General features: G+C 28.7%; 1 protein-coding gene across 1 annotated transcript; it reads left to right on the top strand.

Annotated features, from left to right (window-relative positions):
* The first annotated feature begins 10,640 nt into the window (after positions 1–10,640).
* LOC101507760 (albumin-2-like) lies at positions 10,641–11,534 on the top strand. Its single transcript, XM_004488633.4, has one exon. The coding sequence runs from the start codon at positions 10,662–10,664 to the stop codon at positions 11,328–11,330; it is 669 nt and encodes a 222-aa protein (XP_004488690.1). The 5' UTR covers positions 10,641–10,661; the 3' UTR covers positions 11,331–11,534.
* The last annotated feature ends 2,581 nt before the right edge of the window (positions 11,535–14,115 follow it).

Genomic DNA, 14,115 nt, shown 5'->3' with positions numbered 1-14,115 from the left:
GAGAACGTTTTTGGTTAGTGAAATAACAATAAAAACTTCACGATGTGATCAATGCTAAATGAGTGATAGATAAATGAAGATAAGGAAAAGATAATTCACAAAACAATATATCTTGGTTCACCTAACTCGGGTTAATCTAGTCCTCACAACTGTGAAATTTTCACTATGTGCTTCAGAAACAAGAATGTTGTCCTTCGCACCTTTTGTCTTGATCTCACCTGGATCAATTACAATCTTCACCTTTCAACTTAGAAATGATTTTTACAATCACCTTTCAGTCTAACATAAAAGATAGACTTGAGATATGTAATATTACATCAATGTTACAACGTTCAATAACCTTTTACTTGGTACATATTTTCTAAAGTTGACTGTTGGATTAAAAGATTATACCATATAGGTTATATATATAAAAAAATTATTTGAAAAATATAAATTGAAAAAAAGATTATTGAACGGTATAACATTTACGTACAATATATTGATATAATTTGATCTCTTTATATATATATATATATATATATTAGTGTATAAATATTTTAGATTTTTGTAAATTTTTTACTATCTATATAGTATAATCTTTTCTACCCAACGATTAAATTTGAAAAATATATATCAAGAAGAAAGTTTATATCAATATATATATATATATTATTAACTATATGATATATATATATATATATATAATTTATTAACTATATGATATATATAAACTTCTAAAAAAGAAAATATTGTATCTAAACTAACTATAATTAATTAAAACTAAACCTACACACCAATTAATGCATCGTTCAAGTCTTAATCTATTTCTTTTTTAAATGTTTATATTAGATGGTATCTTTAAAGTAGCAATGAAAGAGCTTGGTCTTTTTAAACAATTATTAAGTCGCACCTTTAAATTAGTTAAATATACCTTGGTCAATAGATATTAAACAATGACCAACAAATTAACAAAGTCTTATGTTAGAGTTGACTATATGCTGGTTTTATAAATGTTTATATGCATTAAGTTTCTTTTGACTCATAATAATAAAATACGCTAAATAACATTTATAAACTTTTATGTTTGATGCTGTTTTTTAAATAGGTCTTTTATTATTTATTTTTGTTTAAATTAGGTTCATTAAGTAATATTCTGTTTACACCGTTATTCTTTATGTTTTGAAAAAAAATGTCTTTTTTATTAGTTCCGTTAATAAACCTTCACATGACCGTTACTATGCAATAAAGTGTATAACAATATTAATGTGGCAAATTATGAAAGTAAACGATTCACATATTGATTTTTTAAATTTTGGAAAAATATACTTATAATCTTCTAAGTTTAAACGAGTTTTCTCTGAGTTTCAATTTCATTTTTATCCTTTTTATAATTTCTCTTTTCACCATCTTTCTATTTCACTCTATCTTTAAATCCACTCCATGTATGTGATTCAATTAAAAATATTTATTAACTCTGGTATTATTAGACAATACACCTTGCATGTTTGCACAAAAATATTACCAAATTTACGATGATTCCAAAAAATGCAAAGTAGATGTTAGATTTGTGATATTAGAGGATCAACGGTTAGAGTAAAGCTAGTGAGGTTTAACCTGATTATCAAAGTCAGGATGTTCAAGCTATGCACTAAAAAATTTAAAAGTAGTTTCTTTCGGGAGAATGTTGACCATTCTAACTCTGAAGTACTTGGTTAGGAGGTTTGATATTATGTCACCACTCGAGTGGACCGACAATTCAAATTGGTCATGTCTTCATAGGTCCCCTCAAATCAACCCGAGACACAAATACATGACAATCAAGGTAAACGTGTGTTGCAGGGTAGCTCTTGACATTTGGAGTGCTACCTCCAAGTCACCTAGAAATTCCCCATCTGAATGCCTCCAAGGTCTAACAATTTTGCCTTAAGGCTCAAAGCAGACCGTCACGATCAGGCTGATTCAGTTGTACTTCCCCAAAATCACTAAGCTTGTCAAGTCCTACCCATAAATTGTCGAGTTAGATCGATTGAAGGACAAAGAGTCAAAGAACAAAGACTGTTTGGACGTTGAATCATATTCATAGGTGAAAGCGTCGAAATAAGGTAAGGGGTGAGAGAGCGTTTGAATTCATGAGTGTAATATATTGTGAGATGAACGGGAAAACCGTATTTCCAACGATTCATCCGGGGCTTGCTACGTATGACAGTAGCCCTTTGAGGGATAAATTAATTAATTTGAAAATATGGAAATTGTGAGATTAAAATATAGAATAGAAATATTTGTAGGGTGTTGATTGATTGAATTTGTTTGAATGTGTGGCATTTGATATTATTGTGATATTTGATTTAATTTTGTTAAATGTGTTGCATTTGATATTATTGTGATATTTGATTTAATTTTGTTAAATGTGTTGCATTTGATATTATTGTGATATATATGTGTTGCTGTATGATTGATGATAGTGATTCTATAAATTTTTGTGATGAGTTTATGTGATGATGATGATAGTGATGTTCTAAACCATGATGAGCATATTGATTTAACCCCATGGTTGATGAAATAATGGTGATTTCAATTTGTGTTTGAGATGACGGTATTAATGGAGTATCATATACCAACGAGGGGAGAAAATAAATATTGTGAATTTGTGATGTGGAGATTATTTTGTCATCATATAGGTAGGGCCTGACAAGCCTAGTGATTCCCGGGGAGTACAACTGAATGAGCCTGATCGTGGCGGTCTGCTATCTAGCCTTAAGGCAAGATTGTTAGACCTTGGAGGTATTCGGGTGGGGAACTGCTAGGTGACTTGGAGGTTGCACTCCAAATGTCGGGAGCTACCATGCAACACACGTTTACCTCGACTGTCGCGTATATGTGTCTCGGGTTGAGTTGAGGGGATCTACGAGGACAGAGCCAATTTGAATTGTCCGTCCACCGGGATAGTGGCATAGTATCAAGCCTCCTAACCAAGTACTTCAGAGTTAGAATGGTACCACATTGTGAAGTAGAGTCTAAGCTCATGCATAGCATTGCATTTACTTGTGATTGTTTTGTGGTGATTGATGTGTTTCAAAAGTAATAATAATTACTCTTAGATGATTTGATGCATATTATAATGAGATGATTATCTTACTTGAGTGAATTTGATGTTATAATATGATACTATTTACTTAAATATTTTGATATATCGTAATGTGATTATGATACGGTCAACTATGATTGTTGCGTGTTCTTCTTACATATATTATACTATTAACAAGATTTTGAAACTCACCTCCTTCGTTGTTTGTGTTTGACTGACTTGTCCCTGCGTTTGCGAAATCGCAGTTGTTACATGTTAATAAGTCTTGAAGTTCAAGTTTGAGAGGAACCCCGCTCTGATAGGTGATACCGGGAATAAGGGTTGTAATTTGTATTTTACTTATTTATTTTGAAACGACTTTTGTATGAAAACCGTATAAGTACTAGTAGGTTTTTAGAATTAAATCAAGTAATTATACTTAATTCAAGCTTATTGAGATTGCACTATGGAGTAAAGAAGTTAAAGTGTTCCTTTTGATTTTTGAGAAACGTGATATCCTAAAATAAAAATTAAAGTTTTTATTTTCTTGGAAACATATTTTTATTTATCCGCTGCAAATTTTATAGAAAATATGATATAAATTATTATATATATTATTTTGGGGTTTAGGGTGTCACATTAGTGGTATCAGAGCAGGTCTGTCCAATTAGGTCGAGTGGGTTGAGTGTCGATTCAATGTGAGTCAAATGTCAGTCGTGTCAATTGTGTTTTATTGTGTATTAATTATTTTCACTATCGTGTTTTTTTTTCTCTGTTATATTATTGTGTTATGTGATTTATGCTTTTGTATAATTGTACATATTTTTGAAGTTGTTAATTAACTATTTACTATCTTCTTACTCTAATTGTGTTGCATTGTGGATTCTAAGTTCCTACTTAAGTGATTAAAGATAATAGGAAATTATTTCTTAAGATTTAAGGTAATTTGAATTGTTGACATGATTGAGTTAATTACCTTTTGATTGGATTTGTGTTTATTACTTTGATGTTTTGCACTTTTCTTATAGTGGATAGTTATAAATAATTTTTTTTATTGATGGGCTACTATATTTTGAAATTATGAATTTAATCGATGTGATACTAATTATCAATTGATAGACTTTGTCTTTAAGGTCATTACATGATTATTAATGTTTTGATCTTGCTAATGAAGTCAATTTAGAAAGTTGGCAGTGATTTTGAAATATTAGGAAATTCACAGTAATAATAATAAATTTTGAATATTAGAGGTGGTAGAACTTAGAAAAAAAAATATTAATTATTTTCACTATCGTGTTTTTTTTTCTCTGTTATATTATTGTGTTATGTGATTTATGCTTTTGTATAATTGTACATATTTTTGAAGTTGTTAATTAACTATTTACTATCTTCTTACTCTAATTGTGTTGCATTGTGGATTCTAAGTTCCTACTTAAGTGATTAAAGATAATAGGAAATTATTTCTTAAGATTTAAGGTAATTTGAATTGTTGACATGATTGAGTTAATTACCTTTTGATTGGATTTGTGTTTATTACTTTGATGTTTTGCACTTTTCTTATAGTGGATAGTTATAAATAATTTTTTTTATTGATGGGCTACTATATTTTGAAATTATGAATTTAATCGATGTGATACTAATTATCAATTGATAGACTTTGTCTTTAAGGTCATTACATGATTATTAATGTTTTGATCTTGCTAATGAAGTCAATTTAGAAAGTTGGCAGTGATTTTGAAATATTAGGAAATTCACAGTAATAATAATAAATTTTGAATATTAGAGGTGGTAGAACTTAGAAAAAAAAATACGTGAAGGAGTTAGAGTTGACTTATTTTATAAAATAAAAAGTAACTTTTGTTTGAATTACTATCGATTATAAAAAAAAAATTTAAATTGAGTTGAATTTGTATTGCTTATAATGTAACAATAATTCTATACTACATATTTTATTTACTACTTAAAATAGCTGAAAATTTACACCATATTTTACTATGTGTAATTTTTAAGAAAATCAAAAAGATTTGTTGTTATGTTGGTCTAGAGTGGCTGATGTGAATATTTCCTTTGAAATGATTGATTGACTGATTCTGATATTATGAACTCATTGGAGTTTAACTTGATATTAGAGTTTTAGATTTTAAGAACTCAGTAGTGATTTATAATGGTACAAAAATGGGGAGTCACATGATAAAATGTCTACTAATTGAGGAAGAGAAGGAAAATAAATAAATAAAATAAGGGGTTAAAAAAAAATTTGATTTTAAAGCGTGGATTTTAATTCTAAATCACTTGAAAATATTGATGGTTGTATCTAAATGATTAATGTTTTTATATTGCTTTGAAATCAATTTAAGACATTCATTATGATTTTGAAATATTATAAAATTTATATTATTTGCAGTAGTAATTCTTGAACATTCAAGATTGGTTGAAATTTGATAGTTTGACTTTTAGAAACAAAGAATTGTGAAGGAATTAAATTTGATTTATTTTATAAAAGGAAATATTTTATGTGTGAATTATTGTTGACTTATTTTAGAGAATTAGATTGTGTTGGAGTTGTGTTGATTCTTAAAGTAATAATAAAAAAAATATATTTATGATGATTTTATTTAAAATTTAGATTAGTCATACAAGAGGAAAAATAATTTACGCCAAGTTTTACTATGTGCTGTTTTTTTTTTAAATAAAAAACAAATCATGAGATTTATTAAGACGTAATCTAAGGAAAAGTTTGAAATTAGGAAGAAAAATTATTTTATGGTATTAAGAGATTAGTTATCCTTTTAAAAGAATTTAAGTGTTTGAAATCAAATGTTAGAGTATTGATTAACCACTAAAATAATTTATGTACTATGAGATTTATTTTAGTTTTATGATTGTTATATTAACTTTGAGTAAAAGTAGTTGCTTACTTTACTTGCTAATTGAAAAATCCTTGTTTTAATTTTGTTAAATGGTAAAGATTGAAAAAAAAAAGGTGAATTATTAATTTAATTGTCATAAATTTCTTGTTGTTGGATTGTTATGAGAATACTCTACATCATGATGTCAATTATTGAATTATTTATATGCATGTATATGCGATTAGGTGAATGTCAAAGTGTTTGTGTTTAAGACATTCTAAGTGTTGGGAATTTGTGAATAGTTTTTACAGAATTGGGTGTTTAAAAGTGAAATAATGCTATATTTCTTTATTTTAATTGGTGATTCATATTGATGCAAGTGTCCTTACTTTTGTTGTTATAACTAGTTGTAAATTACAAACAAATTACTAGAAATGTGTAATTAAATGGGTTTTTAACTTGAAGTAAGGAGTAGGAGTTGTGGCGCCGCCTTCGCACTCCTCAACCACGTTAAAGATACTTTTAATTATCCATATTAGAAATTGAATGACTGCAGTTATAGTTCCTTAAGTAGTTGACTACATGAGTAGGAGGGACTAGCTACCCCAATGACTCATCGTCAATAAAAGAGAAAACGATAACTCATTATTTTGTTAGAAGTACCTTTTAATTTTATTTTTAAATAGTAAAAAAAAAACATGTTCATCACTTATATCGATTGAATGCATTTAATTATTAAATATACGTGTTTAGGAAATAATATCTCTATATTAGTTTTTTCTTTCTCCTTGATTATATACAGCGCATATTTTTATAGAATAATTGATTGTAAATCTATTATAATATTATTAAGTTGTTAGTTGTGTTTAATATTTTAAAAATAACTCTCTTTGTCAGACCTAAGTTAAATTTGTTGAATGTTTGGTGATAGAATTTAGACTTTATTTTAAGGAGTAAAACTAGTAATATTTGGTTTGAAAGAACTAGTTGAAATTGACAATGTACTTGGAATGTGTTTCATTTAACCAAACTAAATGAACTACATTATTATTGACAAAATCTATATGTTATGTTTTATATTTAAATTGGATGGAGTAACTCTATCGTATTTTATTTCATAATTGAATTATAAATGTGATAGGCATTTTAATTGATTTATTTTGTCATGTTATTCTATCATGCTATGTTAGTTGATTTTTACATGTTGTGCATAATTGGAGATTGAATGTCTTAGATATGTTTATATACTAAGTTTGAATCTTGAGGGTGGTTAAGTTAGATATTAGTTCACTCACCGCAAATTTCGAGGACGAAATTCTTTAACAAGGGGAGAATTGTAACACCCTAAATTTTATGATAAACTATTTTATTAATTAAATAAGATTTTAAATAATTAATTTGATGTTAAAATTATTATAAAATATATATTAATAAACTTTGTGATTAATTTCCGTTATATAGGTGATTTTTATGATGTGCTAGTTTTGTATATACTAGATTACATGAGTGATATAAATAATAAATATTATATTTTATTATTTGATATATTTTTTTTAAAAAAATAATAGTATTTAGTGTAATATATATTTTAAAGAAAAAGATTTTATACGATTTTACGTATATATACGCACACCCAATTAATATATCATTCTTTTATGCGTTTGACTATTATCAAATGTGTACTTAATTATATTTATTTAATTCTAAATATATTTTATTTTAATTATTTACTTTATAAATAATTATCTTGAGATAGTGGTAATATTGTGTTTGATTTTCTTTATTTTTATATACTTATTATGATATTGTGATTATATATATATTTAGTATGATTTAGTAATTAATATAAAGTGTTAATTTTATACGTATTTATTTTATAATTTTGAATATTCTCTAATGATGATAGTATTTTAATGATAGTATTTTATATTAGAAAAAGTATCATTAGGGTGATTATTTTGAATATGAGAGTTTTGATTATTAATATATTTTAAAAGATTAATTACTTTATTTTATAAAATATTAGTTTGGAAATATTAGCAATATATAGTAATTAAATTATGTTAAAAAAAATGTTAAAACATTAGTTTTAGTAATTATTGATTTTATTTAAAAATAAATAAAGGGATTTGGGTTTTACCAACCCTAATTGTTAATAAAATAAAACAAAAAAAAAAGGGGAAGGGAGTTGAAAGGGCAGCCGTAAAACTAAAGAGAAAACACAAGTGATCGATAACTGTTCCAGAAACCTTTCTCCATTTTCCTCCAAATTTGAGTATGTTGTTTCTTATATTTAGTTAGTCAATTAAACATAATTTTTCAGATTTTTAACAACTCCAATTTCTCTCTAAAATACATCGACTTTTCCGTTTGTAGAATTCGTTATTTTCCACCGTTCTCCTTCACCGTAAGTTCGATTTGAGTGAAACCAACGCCAAAACGACCGTGTGAAAAGTGGCTATATTATCCACTGATTGGTTTTTTGATTTATGGTAATTTTCTTTGACCGATTTTCGAATTTAATTTTTTAGAATATCTCTTCATAATTTATTTTTGACGTTTACCCATAAATTATCGAGTTAGATCGATTGAAGGACAAAGAGTCAAAGAACAAAGACTGTTTGGGCGTTGAATCATATTCATAGGTGAAAGCGTCGAAATAAGGTAAGGGGTGAGAGAGCGTTTGAATTCATGAGTGTAATATATTGTGAGATGAACGGGAAAACCGTATTTCCAACGATTCATCCGGGGCTCGCTACGTATGACAGTAGCCCTTTGAGGGATAAATTAATTAATGTGAAAATATGGAAATTGTGAGATTAAAATATAGAATAGAAATATTTGTAGGGTGTTGATTGATTTAATTTGTTTGAATGAGTGGCATTTGATATTATTGTGATATTTGATTTAATTTTGTTAAATGTGTTGCATTTGATATTATTGTGATATTTGATTTAATTTCTTTAAATGTGTGGTGTGTGATATTATTGTGATATTGGTTGTTGAATTAATTTTATGCATATGTTTGATTAGAATAGTTTAAATGATGTTATAATAAAAATAGATGTGTTGTGATAATTATATGTAATGATGATAATGTATTGATTAATGATAGTGATATTGTGATGAGAATATTGAATTAAACTCATAGTTGATGAAATAATGGTGATTTCAATTTGTGTTTGAGATGACGGTATTAATGGAGTATCATATACCAACGAGGGGAGAAAATAAATATTGTGAATTTGTGATGTGGAGATTATTTTGTCATCATATAGGTAGGGCCTGACAAGCTTAGTGATTCTGGGGAAGTACAACTGAATGAGCCTGATCGTGGCGGTCTGCTATCTAGCCTTAAGGCAAGATTGTTAGACCTTGGAGGTATTCGGGTGGGGAATTCCTAGGTGACTTGGAGGTCGCACTCCAAATGTTGGGAGCTACCACGCAACACACGTTTATCTCGACTGTCGCGTATATGTGTCTCGGGTTGAGTTGAGGGGATCTATGAGGACAGAGCCAATTTGAATTGTCCGTCCACTGGGATAGTGACATAGTATCAAGCCTCCTAACCAAGTACTTCAGAGTTAGAATGGTACCACATTGTGAAGTAGAGTCTAAGCTCATGCATAGCATTGCATTTACTTGTGATTGTTTTGTGGTGATTGATGTGTTTCAAAAGTAATAATAATTACTCTTAGATGATTTGATGCATATTATAATGAGATGATTATCTTACTTGAGTGAAGTTGATGTTATAATATGATACTATTTACTTAAATATTTTGATATATCGTAATGTGATTATGATACGGTCTACTATGATTGTTGCGTGTTCTTCTTACTTATATTATACTATTAACATGATTTTGAAACTCATCTCCTTCGTTGTTTGTGTTTGACTGTCTTGGCCCTGCGTTTGCGAAATCGCAGTTGTTACAGGTTAATAAGTCTTGAAGTTCAAGTTTGAGAGGAACCCCGCTCTGATAGGTGATACCGGGAATAAGGATTGTAATTTGTATTTTACTTATTTATTTTGAAATGACTTTTGTATGAAAACCATATAAGTACTAGTAGGTTTTTAGAATTAAATCAAGAAATTATACTTAATTTAAGCTTATTGAGATTGCCCTATGGAGTAAAGAAGTTAGAGTGTTCCTTTTGATTTTTGAAAAACGTGATATCCTAAAATAAAAATTAAAGTTTTTATTTTCTTGGAAACATATTTTTATTTATCCGCTGCCAATTTTATAGAAAATATAATATGAATTATTATATATATTATTTTGGGGTTTATGGTGTCACATAGCTCGATACAAAAAATTCATATTCTCTAGGTGGAATGTCTAGAGGTACTGAGTTAGTAAACTTTCCAAAGCCTGGTATCTAGCGATCCTTGCAAAATTTTGAATAATGCACATCACGAATAACCTAGCATACATTAATTTTGGTATTAGGCCCACTTTCGAAATATTCCTCTAAGTATTATAAGCAATGTTGCGTTGTTGGATAAAAGAGGTGTTCATAATACCACAATAACATCAAATCACAAGAAAATACAATGTTATGCATGAACTGTTATTTTTAGAAAATATATAAAATAGTATTATAGCACATGATAGAAAGGTCCATGTGCAGAATCCGCATATAGTGGTTTTGGAGAGTTTATTATATAATATATTATTTTGTGTTCACATTATAGGTAGCATGTATATAAAGAGAGGTATCCATAAGATATTAGTATCACTTAACAATCTGTAATAAGAAAAATGTCAAATCTTAGCATAGATGCTGCATACCGTTCATCTGTGCACAATGAATGTTACATATTTGTGAAAGAAAGGTATGTGGTTGTGAATTATAATCCTGGAGGCAAGAAGGAAAAGATTATTCATGGGCCGAAGCATATTTCCGATGGATTCCCAATGCTCATCGGAACTGAATTTGAAAAGGGAATAGATTGTGCCTTTGATGGTGATAACAATGAAGCATACATTTTCTCTGGAAAATATGGTGGCAAAATAGACTATGTTAACCTCACATTACTTAAAGATAAAACTCCAATTAAGGATATGTTTCCTAGTCTCAAGGATACTAAACTTGTAAATGGAATAGATGCTGGAATAAGGTCCACCGGAAAAGATGTTTTCTTATTCAAAGGTGATGAGTATGTTCGTATAGACTATCAATCTGAGCTTGTTAAGTCTAATAAGTATATTCGCACTGGTTTTCAAAGTTTGGTTGGGACAGTCTTTGAATTTGGAATTGATGCTGCTTTTGCTTCTCATGTTCAGAATGAAGCTTACATTTTCAAAGGAGATTACTATGCACGTATCAATGTTGCCCCAGGCACAGCTAGTGGTGACTTTATTGTTGGTGGTAGAATTAAGAGGATCCATGATGATTGGCCTGCTCTTCATTCTATACTCAAAAACTAGAAAAATTTGAATTTATGTTCCTTAATGTAATGTTTGTTGTAATAAGTGTGGTAGGCTTTGCCTCATTGCCCTACATCTTCTCATTTCTTTCTTCTATCTATCTTTAATGCTCTTACTTTTACCTCATCAATGTAACACATGTGTGCTTCAATCTTCTTTCCCTTTTCTAATGTTATAAAATTCTTACTTTTTCTGCTTTGTCAATATTCCATAATTGTCTTCTCCGACATGAATAGTTTTCAATTGTTACATCTACTATCACTCTTAGAATACATCTTCATCAAATCAAATAATTGTTGTCTTAGTAAGTAGAAATGTTTTAATAGTGACCGAATGATTGTTATAATGACCTTGCAGTGGATCTAAATAGTATATAATTTAAGAGGTGACATTGATGGCAAACAACATCCAATGTTGCCTACAACAACAAAAATTTGGTTAGTAAATTTTTTTACACAACTGATAAAGTATCATAAAATATAAAATATAAAGATAAAAATATCTAATTACCTTGAATTATATGGCGCAAGAAACAACTTATCATTCTCTTTATTTTCCAAAAATATATCAACGACATGTTTTTTTTACGTTAACTGGATCAAGTTTAAACATGGATAGCTTATGGGGAGATAAAAATGAAAATCTATCTGTCAATTTGCACATGCACACCAACTTTTCATACAAATATCTTCAATGAAAATATAAAATTAGATTAATTACTAATAAATATGGCAGTGATGCAATTAAAAGTAATTTTTATCTTAAATAAATTATTTTACATTACCTAATGTATATGTTGATGACAGTAGCACTCAACTCATTATGATTGTGATGTTCATATATGTGCTCTTTATTAAGTTATTCTTCATACTCTTCTCCGAAAATACCTTTCTCCATGTGTATGATACGTGCATCATTGCTCTCCATATTCATTTGTTTTGTTATGTCAAGACACGACCCAAATCGAGAAAGGCGTTGATGACTTATTTTAAGAACAACAACTAATTTTCCATGATCCAGTTTTTGAATTTTGGCAGATTTATTTTTACCACAAACATGCATTTGCGGTGCGGTGGATTTCTAGAAGATTTAGGGGAAATATATTTAGGATTAGGGGAAGCAGGTTAATTTTTGGCAGATTTATTTTAGGAGAAGCAGCTAAATAAATTAGTGATTGAATAAATATTATACCACGAACCTGCATTTGTGGTGTGACGGGTTTATTTTTTGAATCAACTTTCTTTACATTTTTGGTAGGTTTTGCTTGAATGTGAAAAAAAAATGAGGTTGACCAGTTTGTTAGTTATTATAGTTAGCTAATCATTTTGTATACAATTGATGTATTTGTCAAACCTTTTCTGGTAAAATGACTAGCTCTTGGTGAGGAATATTCTTATCATTCCCTTTAGACTTTCTAAGAATCTAAATAAATATGAAATTAAAGTTAATAGCGGAAAAATCAACAATTAAACATAATCAATCATAATCATACAATTAAACATACAAAGCAATTAAACATATCGTATTTATGCCAACAATATTTTTGAGTCATGCCATATAACTACCTATTGCTTTTCTCAAAAACTTCATATCTCCATCTTGTCAGGTATAGGAAATGATGCAAGTGGTTCTAAAGCAATCACAAGTGAAACTTTAACATGGCCGACAAGGATCATATTATTGTGTAATACTTCTCCCAAGATGTTGTACAATGTTTATTATCCAACCATGCAATGAGTATGGATGGATAAATATAGCACGCAAGACGAGACACCCTAAATCAATAGTTAATACATAAGTATGTGAAACAATTAGGTTGAATGAATTTCTTATTTTATTAAGTAACTAATTACCTCTTGAAGAATTTTACGACCAATGTTGCAACTACCATTTTTACTTTCCAATTGTATTTCACGTTGACACTCCAGAAGTTGCTTTTCCTTATCCTTTTTCACCAAATATGCAACTTGCTCTGTTAGGATTTTCAGTGCATCTAGTACTTGCTCATTAGATAGATTTGTGCGCTTCTCATGTGAAAAATAGATTTATGGAGTTACGCAAAATCATTTACCCCTCACACGGCCAAAATATTCAGGAACATTAAATACCTTACCAAGGATGTCCCTGCAACTAACTTGTTTATTCTCCACTGTATTTTAAGAACATTGTTCTAGATTCTCCTAAAATACATGTAATATTAAAAAGATAAATTCAATATAATTTTTAAAAGACAATATACTTTCACATTGTTCTATCACTTGTTGAACATTTTCATTATCAGCTATTCCGTCCTTATTCAAACGAGTCTCTTTCCACAAAATATGACGACCTAATGCTTGATCAGATTTTGTCTCTTGAAGCTATTCGTTAAGACATAAACAAAATATTAGTTAGAAACTATAGTTTATAATCTACCACATTGTATAAAAGTGATGTTTACTTACAATTTTATGGAAGCATTGGATTTTATGCTCTATCGTGATTTTCCGTACGTATACTCTATATATAAAAAAAATAACGATCATGTAAAAAAAATACGCCAAGAATATGAATAAAGCACACATACTAATAAATTAATATTACTACAAAAGCGGGGTCTACACATTTAGCTACAAAAGCACTCCACTCTTCATTTGATATGTAGTGTTTGTATATTTTCGGAGCTTCAACATTCAAATTTCCATTAAGATCTCTTAAGTAGCAATTTGACAAATGAGATCTAAATCCTCTGTGTATTTTTTCGGCAACTCTAAGCACATAATTTTTTCTCACATCATCAACGTTA

Source organism: Cicer arietinum, chromosome 1, assembly GCF_000331145.2.
Source record: "Cicer arietinum cultivar CDC Frontier isolate Library 1 chromosome 1, Cicar.CDCFrontier_v2.0, whole genome shotgun sequence".
Taxonomy (NCBI): Eukaryota; Viridiplantae; Streptophyta; class Magnoliopsida; order Fabales; family Fabaceae; genus Cicer; species Cicer arietinum.
The sequence above is the reverse complement of the archived record's forward strand: the minus strand, read 5'-3'. Positions and strand labels throughout refer to the sequence as shown.